The sequence below is a fragment of the Dipodomys merriami genome, unplaced genomic scaffold (genome assembly GCF_024711535.1).
Source record: "Dipodomys merriami isolate MVZ:Mamm:240054 unplaced genomic scaffold, mDipMer1.0.p SCAF_64, whole genome shotgun sequence".
Taxonomy (NCBI): domain Eukaryota; kingdom Metazoa; phylum Chordata; class Mammalia; order Rodentia; family Heteromyidae; genus Dipodomys; species Dipodomys merriami.
Genome location: NW_027206224.1, coordinates 2,901,443 through 2,916,627, shown reverse-complemented (window position 1 = coordinate 2,916,627; position 15,185 = coordinate 2,901,443). Strand labels below are relative to the sequence as shown.

Genomic DNA, 15,185 nt, shown 5'->3' with positions numbered 1-15,185 from the left:
TGCTCCTTCCCGCCCTAGCTCGTTAGGCCATCCGGGCCTGGCCAATTCTATGGCCCAGAACCCCGACGACATACCCAGTGAGCTCCGAGGTAAGCCCAAGCCCATTCTGCCCATTTGACTGTGAGGAGACAGCTCAGGCCCCAAACCTTAGAGGTTGGCTCAGCATCCCGGAGTTCTCATCAAAGCTTTTCTTTGCTCTTCCTGTGACCTAGAACCCCTCACCCCCATCTACTCCTTCCTGGCTAACCTATGGCTCCTGCTACCTCACAGCTTTCCTGGCACAGACAGTAGGCAAGGAATGGCCCTTATGGGCCCAAATTCCCAGCAGCTTGTCCTTCCTCAGGTGAGATCACCAGATTCCTGTGGCCCAAGGAGGTGGAGCTGCTGCTTAAAACCTGGCTACCTCAGCAGGGTGCTGAGCAAAGTCATGTCTTGGTACGGTGGGCAGGAGCAGACCCCAAAGGGCGGGGTGGTGAGGGCCCAGCCCATAGCCTCTTGCTTTGTCCGGAGTATCAGCCTCTGTCTCCCCCAGGCCCTGCTGAGATGGAGGGCCTACCTGCTGCACACTTGCCTCCCACTGAGGGTGAGTCCCAGGGCCTGCTCACCCACCCCATTTCCTCCTCACCTTTTACTCTCCAGCATCTTCCTTAGCAAGGGGCTCCATCTGCAGGGGGTTTCCTTTCCCTTCTGGGCTCCCAGCAGCAGACAGGAGGGGGAATCTGAGTTGGGCTGGCTCTAGACTTCAGGCTGCACAAAAACTGAACTTGTAGGCCAGTGTGATGGTGTAGATCTGTAATTCCACCACTGACGGAGGCAGCCTAGGCTACACAGAGAAGCCATGTCTCAACCACCACAACAAAAGGCCCTGGGTTTCCGTGAGGGTGAGGCTCGGGGGCTTGGTTGCAATCTAGGTGGACTGTACATTCAGCTATCTGGAAGTCCAGGCCATGGTGCTTCAGGAGACACCTCCACAGGTGAGACGTGGTACCCCACCTTTACCCATAGGATGGTTTAGTCTTCATCCTCCGACACATGGAGCTCTAGAAGGGACACCAGACCCTACACATGGAGCCAAAGCCCAACAACTCTCCTCTCCCCAGGTTACTTTTGAACTAGAGTCCCTACCTGACCTGGTCTTGGAGTTTCCTGGTGTGGCTGCTGTGGAACAGCTGGCCCAACATGTAGCTGCTGCTATCAAAAAAGCCTTCCCTCACTCGACCCTTGGGTGAGGCCTGGCTACTTCAAGGGGTGGAGGGAAGCGGGAAGCAGGAAGCACTCCAAAGGAGCACTGAAGTTCTAGAAATCCCTTGCCCCTTCTCCTTTATTCCATCCCCAGGAAGCTTTTCCGAAAGCCCACCCCTCCTTCAATGCTGGCTCGGCTGGAGAGAAGCAATTCCTCAGAGCCCACAGCACCCAGCAGTCCCTGCGGTAAGGCCCTTAGAGTTGGGAGGGCTCCCAAGCTAAGCAAAGCTACTTGGATCATGGCCACTATTTAGTCTGATCTCCCAACTTGCATTTTTTGTTTTTCCCTCCATCATATCCCTGGCACCTCCCCAGGTGGCTTCTTGAAGACATATGAGGCTCTGTGTGACTACAATGGCTTCCCTTTCCAAGAGGAGATTCAGTGGGTAAGAGTAGGAACTTTTCTGGGAGACTCTGGAGACATCTGGTTCCCATGTGTGTTGTGCCTCTCTTTATCCTTCATGGCTCCACACTAGCGATGAACACTTTTTTTCCCCACCCAGGATATAGACACCATCTACCATCGTCAGGGCTGCCGCCATTTCTGCCTGGGAGATTTCAGCCACCTTGGCAGCCGGTGCGAGGCCTTCCAGAATTGGGAGGACAGGAGGACTCTTACACTCATGCTTCTGGGCCTTGGCCTCCAAGGAGGGAATGCTGGGTCTAAGATCTGGCCTGAGGCCCTGAGCTGTCCCCCTGCTCTGCCCCTCATCCAGGGATCTGGCTTTGAGTGTGGCTGCCCTGTCCTACAATCGATGGTTCCGGCGCCTTTCCTGTGTGGACATGAAGCTGGTGAGGTAGAGTGCAGGGAGGGCTAAGGGCGTGAGGGCCAAGGTACAACCTGCTGAGAGTCATGGCCTTCTGGTCTCAGAGCCTCGAGGTCTCAGAACAGATTCTGCACATGATGAGTCAGTCGTCCCACCTGGAGGAGTTGGTGCTGGAAACCTGTGGACTGAGAGGGTGAAGAGGGCCTATGAGGGAAGGGTGGGGCTTGGGATTGGGGGCTAGTGATCTGGGGAGCACTTGGGAAAGCCAGGATCAGAGTATCATGCCTGGGGTCTTGGTCCTCAGAGATTTTGTCCGGAGACTGGCTCAGATATTGACAAGACACTCCAACTCTGGGTTGCGGGAGCTTAGCCTGGCTGGAAATCTGCTGGATGACAGAGGTATAATACGGCTGAGCCTGGGGATTGAGAAAGGCAGCTAGCTGGAAGAGACGAGTCTTACAGAGCTTCCCCATCCCCAGGTATGGCTGCACTTAGCAGACATCTAGTATGTCGTCCAGGAGCTTTGAGGAAACTCAACCTAGCACAGACAGGGTTGACTCCACGAGGTGAGCTGGGTGATAATAGGGTAGAGAGGGTAATAATTATAAGGGGTCTGCGGGATTATTGAGACACACCCTCGTCCACCTCCAGGAATGCGGGCTCTGGGCCAGGCACTGGCCACCAATGCTGCCTTTGACTCTACCTTGACCCACCTGGACATTTCTGGGAATCCTGGGGCTCTGGGAGCCTCTGAGGACAGTGGGGTGAGTGGTGGTCTTCAGGATCTGAGACTGGAGTGACCCAAAGCACTAAGATGATTCCTAACTCCTCAAAGCCCTCATCCTCCCACCAGGGTCTCTATAGTTTCCTGAGCCATCCTAATGTTCTGGCGTTCCTGAATCTTGCAGGAACTGACACCGCATTGGACATGGTAAGAGGTTGGTCAAGAGTGGGGGTGGGGGACTAGCTGGTGGGAGGTTGTTAGCCTAGACAGGGTGGCCTATAGAACAGAAAGGGTGGGGCTGGGGCTGGGAAGGTGGCTCAGTGGTAGAGCACTTGCCTTGCATGCCTGAGGCCCTGGGTTCGATTCCTCAGCACCACGTAAGCAAAAAAAAAGAAAAAAGCCTGAAGTGGTGCTGTGGCTCAAGTGGTAGAATGCTAGCCTTGAGGTGAAGGGCTGAGGGACAGCGCCCAGGCCCAGAGTTCAGGCCCCACGACCGGACCCCCCCCCCAAAAAAAAAAAGAAAGGGTGGGGCTGGAAAGGTGGTTCAGTGGTAGAGCGCTTGCCTTGCATGCCTGAGGCCCTGGGTTCGATTCCTCAGCACCACATAAACAAAAAGAAAAAAGCTGGAAGTGGCTCTGTGGCTCAAGTGGTAGAGTGCTGAAGAGCTGAGGGACAGCACCCAGGCCCAGAGTTCAGGCCCCACGACCGGACACCCCCCCCCCCAAAAAAAAAAAAAAAAAAAGAAGAGAAAGGGCTCTGCAGATGTAACCAGCACCTTCTTCCCACAGCTCTTTGCCGCACTGTCCTGTGGCTGTTGTGCCAGGCTCACCCACCTGGACGCTTCAAGGAACATCTTCTCCCGCATGTAAGGGCGACTGGGACTGTCAGAGCTGGGGAGGCTGCTGAGAAAGGCCTGTGCTTACATCCTTCCTCCTGCTTTCCACCCTAGGAAGTCCCGGGCCCAGCCTGCTGCGCTGAAGCTTTTCCTCAGCCAGGCAGGGATGCTTCGGCACCTGAGCCTGGCAGGCTGCAAGTTGCCTTCTGATGCACTCAGGTGAGTCTCCTTACCCCTGGCCTGGCCATGTACCCACAGGTGTGGCCACCACCTTGAGGTCCTCTGGGACCTCACCCCATTCCTCTCTCACTCACAACCTCCCCTAAGTCCTGGTCCTGACTTTTGTGGTATTTGGTGGCACCATGGGGCCCTCCTTCCCAGCTCCCACCACCTCCCATGACATTCTTCCTCAGGGCCCTGTTAGATGGCCTTGCACTCAACACACACATCTGCAACCTACACTTGGACCTCAGTGCTTGTGAGGTGAGTGCTGTGTTCTAAGTGTGAGTTGGTGTGCCCACACATTGGAAGTAGTGGGGGGGAGGGGAGGGAGCCGGCCTGTTCACTACGTGCCCCTCCCCATCATGACCTGTTTGGCCTTCCTTCACTCCAGCTGCGCTCAGCGGGTGCCCAGGTGATACAAGACTTAGTGTGTGATGCAGGTGCTGTGAGTTCCTTGGATCTGGCGGATAATGGTGAGGCCACCAGGGAGTCCATCCTCCCATTATCCACCCAGTCGCTAATCCCCACCCAGCTACTACAGCCTCTGCTTTGGGCATCGCCCTAGCCACGCCCCACCCCTCAGGTTTCGGCTCAGACATGGTGACTCTGGTGCTGGCCATTGGGAGGAGTCGGTCCCTGAAACATGTGGCACTTGGAAGGAACTTCAACGTCCGGTGCAAGTGAGCCCCCAACTCATCCCTGATCCTCCCAGATAGCACCCTACCCACCCTGGTCCCCTGCCTTCAACAGCAGTCCCTGCCCGCAGGGAGACCTTAGATGACGTTCTGCACCGGATCGTCCAGCTTATGCAGGATGATGACTGTGTAAGTTCACAGGACCTTGTGGGGCCCTGAAGCAATGGACACTTTTGGCTTTTTCTCACTCTTGCTTCCTCCAACCCTGTGACCTGCCCTCCTTGCTAACCTTTGTCTTAACCCCAGCCTCTGCAATCCCTATCTGTGGCTGAGTCACGGCTGAAGCTGGGCGCCAGCGTCCTGCTCCAGGCTCTGGGCACCAATCCGAACTTGACAGCTCTGGATATCAGTGGCAACGCCATGGGGGATGCAGGAGCCAAGATGCTAGCCAAAGCACTGCGAGTCAACACTAGGCTCCGGTGGGCTGGGTCATCAAAGGGATGGGCGGGGTCATCGGGGACCAATAGGAGTGGAAGGCAGAGTTGGAGCAGGCAGTGCAGCTGAACAAATGCATTAGGTCAGCGGATTGGGTGGAATCTGGAGGGGGCTTCTTGGGGACTCAAGGCCCATCTCGCTCAGGTCTGTGATCTGGGACCGGAACCACACATCTGCTGTGGGCCTGCTGGATGTGGCTCAGGCCCTGGAACAGAACCACAGCCTGAAGTCCATGCCTCTGCCACTGATGGACGTGACCCAGGCACAGCGCAGCCGCCCAGAATTGACAGCACGTGCAGTAAATCAAGTGAGGGCCACCTCCTCCCCTGCCCTTCCCTCCATTGTGGCTCTGCCCCCTGCCAGTTCTCAATATCCTTTGCCCCCAGATCCAAGCCTGCCTCTTGAGGAACAACCGCACAGACCCTGTCTCCTCAAATCGTACATCCCACCTTGAACCTTTAGGTCTGGTCTCCGACCGATTAGAACAGGTCAGTGTCACCTCTCCCCAACTTTGAGTACCCAGGGAGACGTGTAGAGGTGAGACTAACATCTTTGAGGTCTCTGCTAGACAATTCCCTGACTTTGGACTGCAGACCACCAACTGCACCTAAAATAGCTCCCCAGATAGCACCAGGGGCTGCTTTACTTTCAAGCTTGTTATCGGGCCCTCCTAATAAAAAGGAAGTGTTTTCAAACTTCCAAATTGGCTGGGCGCCAATGGCTCACACCTGTAATCCTAGCTACTCAGGAGGCTGAGATCTGAGGATCACAGTTCAAAGCCAGCCAGGGAACAAAAGTCTGTGAGACTCTTTATCTCCAATAAACCACTCAGAAAACTGGAAGTAGCGTTTTGGCTCAAGTGGTAGAGTGCTAGCCTTGAGCTGAAGAGCTGAGGGACAGCGCCCAGGCCCAGGGTTCAAGCCCCACGACTGACAAAAACAGAAAACAAAAAAAACATACCTTCCAAATTGTAGCCTCATCTCTGATTTCCCATTCCCAGGGCTCCCCTCCTCTCTCTGCTGTCCTCTTGTGTAGCCAGGAGGTCCCCCCTGACATGACCTCCCTCTACTGTTTTTCTCCAGTGCTGGAGCTTGGAACTCAGGACCTGGGCACTGTCCCTGAGTTTCTTTGGCTCAAGGCTAGTGCTCTACCACTTGAACCACAGTACCACTTCTGACTTTTTGTTTGCTTGCTTGTTTATGTGATACTGAGGAATCGCACCCAGGGCTTCATATGTGCTAGCCAAGCACTCGATCACTAAGCCACATTCCCATCCCTGTTCCCACTTTTCTAAATTTCAGAGCCCAGACAGCTAGATCCACACATGCTGTGGAGGTTTTATTCACTGTACCTCTCCAAGTGAGCATCTCTCCCAAATTCATTTCTCTACTCAGGAACCCAATTTCCCTGATGCCCACAGTCATCAAGTATGTGAGCAAAGATTTAAGTGTTCTTCCAAGTTCCTCCTGGCCTCATTGCGGTCCTCGCAGTCCTCCTTGCTCTCTCCCCTGGACTGTTTCTCAAGCATTCACTCCTCACCCCAACCAACCTTTGCTTCCTAGGTTCCATCTCTATGGATCCTAGCTCCTCCCCCCCCCCCCGAGGCCCCCCCCCACATCCACTATTTGAACAGTAGACAGCTTTTACTATTTTTTGTTTATTAGAGATTGAACTCAGGACCTCTACCATTCAATCCATTCCCCTAGCCCTTTTAGGTTTTTGTTGTTTTTCAGATGATCTTATGTTTTTATCTGGGGCTACCTAGCCTCAAACCTCTATCCTTTTCCCATGTACCTAGAATGGAGGCATGTACCACCAATCCTGGCTTCTTTGTTGAGATGGAGGGGTCTCCCTGAACTTTTTACTTTTTACTTGAATCTCAATCCTCTTCCCTCTGAGCTGGGATTACAAGTATGAGCCTCCATGCATTGTCAGAATGTCTTTTCTGTGTGTGTGTGTGTGTGTGTGTGTGTGTGTGTGTGTGTGTGTGTGTGTGTGTGTGTGTGTGTGTGTGTGTGTGTGTGTGTGTGTGTGTGTGTGTGTGTGTGTGTGTGTGTGTGTGTGTGTGTGTGTGTGCCGGTGGCTCACACCTGTAATCCTAGCTACTCAGGAGGCTAAGGATCACGGTTCAAAGCCAGACCTGGCAGGCCTGGTTTCTAATTAAAATTTCTACAAGTTTCACTATTCTTGAAGTGCTTGAACCACACTCAACTTCATTCACCTCTGCCATTGCCTCTCTCTCTCCCCACTGGTGCCAGTCCTTAACATTGCTTGTTTTACTTTCTAGTTATGCTTTTTTTTTTTTTTGGTCCGTGTGGAGCCTGAACTCTGGGCCTGGGCGCTGTCCCTCAGCTCTTCAGTTGTAGACTAGCGCTCTATCACTTGAGCCTCAGCCCCACTTCCGGCTTTTTCTGTTTATGTAGTGCTGAGGAATCGAACCAAGGGCCTCATGCATGCAAGGCAAGAATTCTACCACTGAGCCACCTTCCCAGCCCCTCTAGTTATGCTTTTGTTCACATATATTAACGTAAAAGGGTTTCACCATGGTAATTCCCATGAGCATATGTTATCATTTAGTCAAATTAATCTTATCTATTGCTCTCTCTTTCCTGATTCCCCTATCTTCATATTGTTCTACAGCTTCAATGACTTTCCTTTATTGTCTCTTCATATATAGATTTATTTTTCAATATTATTTGTCTTCCATCATTGTCTTTTCCTCTTCCTTTCTCATCCTCCCAGTCTCACAACTACAACTACATTCATGTTCACTATCTGTAGGTGTGTGTTCTTGTGTATTTATGTATGTATATATGTATATATATATATATATATGTGTGTATATATATATATATATATATATATATAAAATACATAGACATATTCTTTTCTTCCTGGTCTGGGTACTTAGGAAGTATCAAGTCCCTAAAATGACCAAAAGGAAGAGGTACTGTTCTCCCTTCTTGAACAAACAGGGTTCCTAAACAGCTGGCCTGACTGTGGGGCTTCAGGACTTTACCCATCCTGTCAGAGACCCTGGGAAGAGACAGGCAGAATCACGGAGTGTGGGAGAGAACTGGGGCTGATCCCTAATGTCCTCCTCAGGAAGTGAATGAATTGTGTCAGTCGGTTCAGGAGCATGTGGAGCTGCTGGGCTGTGGGGCTGGGCCCCAGGGTGAAGCTGCCGTGCGCCAAGCTGAGGATGCCATTCAGAATGCCAACTTCTCTCTCAGCGTGAGCACTCCCTCTCCCACTGGGAGGACCTCTCCCCTCTTAGTCACCTGTGAACTTGCAACCCTCTCTTCCTTGGCCCTCAGATTCTTCCAATTTTATATGAGGCTGGGAGTTCCCCAAGCCATCACTGGCAGCTCCAGCAAAAGCTGGACAGCCTCCTGGAACAGGTGGGTGAGATCTGCTGTCAGGACATCCAGGTAAGATGATGCTTATATCCCCAACTCCACCTCCATATGTAGACTTGACCCCCATCCTATAGAAGTCTGTGATACTCTCTGTAGGGGCTTCTAGTCTCAAGCTAAGGTGCCGTGGCCCTAGCCACATGCTCACCATACTGTAATCTGTGTCCAGAACTTCACTCAGGCCACACTGGACACAACCAAGAGCCTCTGCTCACGGATGCTACAGGAACCCGGCTGGAGAGAGCAGCTAGAAAAGGTCCTGGTGGTCTCAAGTGGCCTCCCAGAACTGCTTCCAGAGCAACTTCTACAAGATGCCTTCACCAGGCTCAAGTAGGCTGGGTGGGGCTGGGCTGGACAAGGCTAGGCAGAGCCATTACACTAACATTGCCTCTACTGCCCTCAGGGACATGAGGCTGTCCATCACAGGGACCCTGGCAGAGAGCATTGTGGCTCAGGCTCTGATGGGTCTGAGTGCAGCCCGGGATCAACTGGTGAGGAGGGGGAACTAGCTATGCGCGCGTGCGCACACACACACACACACACACACACACACACACACACACACACACACACACACACACACACACACACACACACACATACACACACACTGATCTGGCCATCTGCTTTGCATGGACCCTTCAATATCTTCTGGCGTCAGGTAGCCCAGGGGTACATCTTTGCGTGGCCTTATATTGCAGGTGGAAAGTCTGGCTAAGCAAGCACCAGTAACGATGCCCCCTACCCGGCCGGCGGTGAGTGGAGAGCTTAGCCCCTTTGGGCCTGGGGAATTGGAAGGTCTTTTTTTCCTGGAGAAGAAGGAAGAGGAAGAAAGGAAGGTATAAGTGGTCCCACAATTCCAAGTCTAAAACTTCACATCTTCTCTCTTGCTTTGGGGAATGGGAAATGAGAAATAGTTCCTCAGAGCTGGGCGCTGGTGGCTCATCCCTGGTATCCTAGCTACTCAGGAGACTGAGATCTGAGAATCAAGGTTCAAAGCCAGTCCAGGCAGGAAAGTCTGTGAGACTTTTATTTCTAATTAATTACCAGAAAACCATGGTGCCGTGGCTCAAAGTGGCAGAGCACTCTCCTTGAGAGAAAAAAGCTCAGGGATAGCGCCCAGGCCGAGTTCAAGCCCTATGACTACCACCACCAACAACCAAAAAAAAGAAAAAAAGAAGAAGACGAAGCAGTTCACCTCTGCCCAACCTAACTGAGGTCGTTCCTTTCCCACCAGGATGACAGTCCCTCTGGGAAATGGCCCGAGGCCAGCCACTGTCTTCACCTAGTCCCTTTCCTCCACAGTAAGTCGGGGCCCCTGGGAAGTTTACCTAAATGGGCAGAAGCTCCTCTGGACCTGGGCACGGTTAGACACTCATTTGGCCTGTCCCGGGTACTCCCTAAACTCCTGCGTGGGCCAGGCCGGGCAAGACCCGATGCAACTGGCAAAGCTGGGGTCTGCTGCGGCCAGTATCCGGTGGTACCTGAGTAGATCAAGGCCAGGACACTTCTCCCCGGCCTCCCCCTCCTCTTTTCCCAGCCCCGGGACGCGCATGCTTGGCGCCGCGCGCACTCGCGGCCGCGCTCAGCACCACGGACAGCGGCAGCGGGGGAGGGGCGGGCGGCGTCGCCGGGCCCCTCCCCGCGCCCTGGGCGGGTCCCCCGCCGCCCTAGCGCCTCCGCTTCCACCTCCCCGGGCTCGGCGCTTCCTGCTCTTCTCGTGCCCCCGCCTCAGGTGCTGCTGAAGAAGCGGAGCGGGGCCCCGAGCTGGCGGCTCCCGGGGAAGATGCGGAGCCGCAGGCGGGGCCGTCCGCGCGCGGCTCTCCGAGCCCCGCCGCCCCCGGACCTCCGGCCGGCCCGCTGCCTCGCATGGACCTGCCACCGTCCGGACAGCCCCTGCGCCATCCGACCCGTGCCCGGCCGCGGCCACGCCGCCAGCACCACCACCGCCCGCCGCCGGGGGGCCCCCAGGTGAGCGCCCTCCCCCCACGCCGGGACTCCTGGACTTGGGGTCGGGGGTGACCCGGTCGCTCCTCAGGAATGATGGCGGGCAGAGAGGCGAATTGTGGGGCCCCAAGGCCACTTGGTGGCATGGCCACGGTAGTGTCCTGGCTTTTCCCTGGCCACCCGCACCTTAGGCCATGCCCATGCGGGGCCTTCGAGATGTGCCTGCGTGTAAGACTCCGCCTCGGAGTGGCCCACCACCCCGGTGGATGTGGGAGAGAGGTGCTGTCCCCCCTCCCCCTGGGTTACTGGAAGATGCCAGGCCTCTGGAGCAATCCTGAGTCTGCTGCATGTCTGGCGGGTGGAGGTGTGGGGAACTGGGGGGAGGGGGTTGGTGCTGGTAGGGGCAGTGGGCACTGGCATGAAGCGAGGAGGAGCCTGCCAAGGCCCCCCGAGGATCTGACGCAGCAGCCGGCGCCACTAAGCCGGCAGCAGGCCTGCCGGGTGGGGTGGGGGTGGGGGTGAGGGTACTGCAGGAACTGTTGGGAGCGGATGGGGTGGCAAGTGGGAATGTGTGATCCAGGGGTCACACATCCGGGAGTGCTAGCTTGGCAGTGGCCAGGTGGTTCAGGACATGGGATATTCTGTGAGACAAGAATGGGTGTAGGCTGGGCGTGTGTACCAAGGTGGGCAGCTGGAGGGAATGTGTAAAAGCCAGAACTCTGCCCCACACTGGACAGCGGGAGGACGGGTCCAAGCTTCAGGATGAAGCATAAACAGGCTCGACTGCTGGGTAACAGCAGCCACCACAGCTGCCTCCAGCCCTGACCTCTCGTGGTCTTCTAGGTGCCCCCAGCCCTGCCTCAAGAAGGGAATGGGCTCAGTGCCCGTGTGGATGAAGGTGTGGAGGAATTCTTCTCCAAAAGGCTGATCCAGCAGGATTCCCTGTGAGTGAGGGGCAGTTACCAGAGGGCAGGGGAGGGAGGGATGCCAGTGGACTGCCCTACTCACTGATGATCATCCCCACAGCTGGGCCCCTGAGGAAGACCCAGCCACTGAAGGGGGTGCCACTCCTGTTCCCCGAACACTTCGCAAGAAGCTGGGCACCCTTTTTGCCTTTAAGAAGCCTCGTTCAACAAGGGGTCCACGGCCTGATCTAGAGACCAGCCCTGGGGCAGCTGCTCGTGCCAGAAAAACCACACTCGGGGACTTGCTGCGGCCACCACCCCGTCCTGGCCGTGGTGATGAGTCTGGAGGAGCTGAGGGGGGCACCAGCAGTCCTGACCCCGCCCGCAGGAGCCGGCCACGCTACACACGAGAAAGCAAGGCCTACTCCATGATTCTACTGCCTGCTGAAGAGGAAGCAGCAACACTGGGTGCCAGACCTGACAGGGTGAGGCCTGGCACTAGAGTGTGGGCTTTTCTGCATCAGAAGGCAGTGGGCTTTCTCCTGATTTAAGCATCTCTGTCCCCAGCGGCGGCCCCTTGAGCGAGGAGACACAGAACTGGCCCCATCCTTTGAACAGCGGGTACAAGTGATGCTGCAGAGGATCGGTGTAAGCCGGGGCAGCGGGGGCACCGAAGGCAAGAGGAAGCAAGTGAGTTGGGGAGTAAGTGTGAAGCGAGGGGGCAGGTGGCATGTGGGTGACATCTGTGACCAGGATGGAGGAGACTCATGACATAGATGTAATTGTCAGTTCCACTCTTCTCTGAAAAACAGTGATTGAACTTTCTTCCCTTTCAGCTTCTGCCCTGGTCTAGGTCACTGGTACTTCTTACTAGAAGGGTGCTTCTCTGGGAAAGAACTTTCTCTGCATATGTAACAGAAATCTCACCTTGTCATCTGTATTTGAAACAGCAAGTCCTCCAGGAGCTTCCTTTGGAGACTGTCTAGGCTCCTAACCCTGCTCCAAGGTCCTAATTGGCTTTGGTTCCAGTCACCTTGGACCTTACTGCTCTTCTTTCATGGGGCCCTGCCTGCAGTATTATGGGTTATACCAGGTTCCTGCTCAGCCATTCCTGCAATGCTTCCTGAGCCTTCCTTGACTCTCTTCTATAACTGCCCTGTTAAGGTCACTATTAAGACTGTACACAGCCCTAGCTGGCGGTGCTGGTGCCTCATGTATGTAATCCTGGCTACTCAGGAAGCTGAGATTGGAGGATCATGGTTTGAAGCTAGTCTACACAGATGAATCCCCAAGACTCGAATCTCCAAGTAGCTAGCAAAAAGCCAGAAGTGGAGATGTGCCTCAAGTGGTAGAAATGTCAGCCTTGGGCAAAAAAGCTAATCAAAAAAGCACAAGCCCAGTGCTAGTACAAAACCAGTAGAGCCTTATGTACCATCCACTTAATTGCTTTTCATGTCTGGGTGCTGATAGCTCACTCCTGTAATCCTAGATATTCAGGAGGCTGAGATCTGAGGATCGAATGCAGTTTGAAGCCAGCCCAGGCACGGAAATCACGAGACTATTATCTCCAATTAAACACCAGAAAGGGGCTAGGAAGTTGGCTCAGTGGTAGAGTGCTTGCCTAGCGTGCATGAGGCCCTGAATTCAATTCCTCAGCACCACATAAACAGAAAAAGCCAGAAGTGGTGCTGTGGCTCAAGTGGTAGGGCGCTAGCCTTGAGCTGAAGAGCTTAGAGACAGTGCCAAGGCCAGAGTTCAGACTCCACTACTGAACCATAAAAAAAAAAAAAGGAGACTCAACCAGGTGCTGGTGACTCGCCTGTAATCCTCGCTACTCAGGAGGCTGAGATCTGAGGATCATGGTTCAAAAGCCAGTCTGGTCAGGAAAGTTTGTGAGACTCTTTTTTTTTTTTTTTTTAATTGTATTTTATTTTATTTGAGAACATACTGTACAGGGGGGCTACAATTACATGGGCAGGATAATGCATACATTTCTTACCAAGCATTGCAGCCTCCTCCTTTGTTTACCCTTCACTTCCCTTCCCCGCCTCCCCCCTCCCCCCACCCAATTTTACCCCCCTCCCCCCACCCAATTATACCCCCCCCCCACACCGACAAAAAGTTTGTGAGACTCTTATCTCTAATTAACCACCAGAAAACCAGAACTGGATCCATGGCTCAAGTGGTAGAGCATTCCCTTAAGCTGAAGAGCTGAGTGACAGCGCCCAGACCCAGAGTTCAAAGCCCACAACCAGCCAAAAAAAAAAAAGGCAAAAAAATGGAGACTCAAACCAATGGCTGGGCAAGGTGGTGCACATGTTATCCTAGCTATAAGAAAAGCAGTGACTGGGCACAGTGGCATGCACCTGCCATTCCCATCGACAGAAAAGCACAAGTAGACCAGGCTGTCCACTACGTAAAGCAAGACCCTGACTAGGCATTGGAGGCATGGCTCAAGTGGAAGAATGCCTGCCTAGCAACAGAGAGGTCCTGAGTCCAAACCCCAGTATCACCAAAGGACCAAAGAAAAGGACAAGACTAGAATGAAGGGAGCAGGACCTGGGTTTGACTGCCTTTTTTCTTACAGAGCAAAGATGGTGAAATCAAGAAAGCTGGCTCAGATGGTAAGTGGGACCATGGGTAAGAGTCCATTTACGGGGAGCTAGTGTCCTTAGAGGTAGTCTCCAAGGCACGTGTTCTCCTGGGGGAGGTCAGGTTTTTCTTGCCCTCATCCCTAAGGTCTGGTGCCTGAGCCCCCAGCCCCCCTTGCAGGTGACATTATGGACAGTTCCACGGAGACTCCTCCCATCTCAATCAAGTCTCGCACTCACTCTGTGTCTGCTGGTGAGTGAGAGCCACTGCGTGTGTTGGGGAGTTGCAGGGATGGGCCAGGAAGGGGTCAAACCATTGCTCAGACCCATGTCTAGGCTGGGCTCAGATTGTGACCGACACCTTCCTTCCCGCAGACTCCTCATGCAGACCTGGCCCAGGGGGCCATGGGCCTGAGTCTACCACCTGGAAGACCCTGGGGCAGCAACTGAATGCAGAGCTCAGAGGCCGAGGTTGGGGCCAACAGGATGGTCCAGGTCCCCCTTCTCCTTGTCCTAGCCCAAGCCCCCGAAGAGGCAGCCCCTCTCCAGACATCCTGGGCCTCCCAGAGGACCCTTGCTTGGGCTCCAGGAATGAAGGTAGGCAGGCACCCCTCTCTCCTATCCCAATCATGGGCTGAGGACTGGAAAAGTGTCCCTGCTGGGAACTCGGCTCCTCTGGGGACCCTGAAGGTGGGAGGCAAGGGCTGGGGGGAAGCAGCTGTTGGGCTCAGACCCTGATACCCTGGCCTCCCCTAGATGGCCAGTTGAGGCCACGGCCTCTCTCAGCAGGGCGACGAGCAGTGTCTGTGCATGAGGACCAGCTCCAGGCCCCTGCTGGTGAGGGAGATACCTCCACGTGTGCTTGAGTGCAGAAAATGGGGGAGGGTGGGCTCTGGGGCTTCCTACCTGGTGCTTCCTGGTGGAGGGGGCCACAGTGACGTGAAGACTAGGGAAATCAGGATGTAAGAGTTTGGCAAGCTCTCCTTACTAGCTCTAACTCTACCTCATGAAACGCAACCTTTGCCAGGGGTGGGAGGACAGAGTATGGGAAAGCATGTGCACGCTTTTACATGGCTTGAAGGTGGGGGAAAAGGCTGGGTCCAGACAGTCAGCAACCATCTTTGTGTCCCTCAGAACGGCCCCTGCGGCTGCAGCGCTCCCCAGTCCTCAAGCGCAGGCCGAAACTTGAGGCACCCCCATCCCCAAGCCTAGGTAAGAAGGGGCCAGGGCCAGCTGGGAGGGTAACAGGACTGCTCAGCACAGCCCTGACCCTTCCTTTCTCCCTTCACAGGATCTGGTCTTGGAACCGAGCCTCTGCTCCCACAGCCCACCGAGCCCTCAAGCCCTGAGCGGAGCCCACCCTCCCCAGCCACAGACCAAAGAGGCGGCGGCCCCAATCCCTGATC

General features: G+C 54.7%; 1 protein-coding gene across 3 annotated transcripts; it reads left to right on the top strand.

Annotated features, from left to right (window-relative positions):
- Positions 1-15,183, top strand: LOC138815404 (capping protein, Arp2/3 and myosin-I linker protein 2). Of its 3 annotated transcripts, XM_070004774.1 has the most exons (39): positions 1-89; positions 344-435; positions 533-583; positions 912-974; positions 1,101-1,225; positions 1,337-1,428; positions 1,558-1,628; positions 1,746-1,819; positions 1,959-2,034; positions 2,114-2,202; positions 2,314-2,408; positions 2,489-2,575; positions 2,661-2,773; positions 2,863-2,940; positions 3,522-3,598; positions 3,683-3,787; positions 3,982-4,051; positions 4,182-4,263; positions 4,374-4,470; positions 4,557-4,614; positions 4,732-4,904; positions 5,065-5,227; positions 5,307-5,408; positions 8,026-8,154; positions 8,238-8,351; positions 8,506-8,666; positions 8,740-8,827; positions 9,038-9,175; positions 9,574-9,640; positions 10,072-10,307; positions 11,127-11,227; positions 11,310-11,673; positions 11,756-11,878; positions 13,776-13,812; positions 13,961-14,032; positions 14,155-14,376; positions 14,536-14,616; positions 14,914-14,991; positions 15,071-15,183. In XM_070004774.1, the coding sequence occupies exons 1-39, from the start codon at positions 50-52 to the stop codon at positions 15,181-15,183; spliced, it is 4,197 nt and encodes a 1,398-aa protein (XP_069860875.1). In that variant the 5' UTR covers positions 1-49. The 3 variants fall into 3 exon arrangements, with proteins under 3 accessions (XP_069860875.1, XP_069860876.1, XP_069860877.1); XM_070004775.1 differs by lacking the exon at positions 912-974 and having other exon boundaries at positions 2,845-2,940; XM_070004776.1 differs by lacking the exon at positions 14,536-14,616.
- The last annotated feature ends 2 nt before the right edge of the window (positions 15,184-15,185 follow it).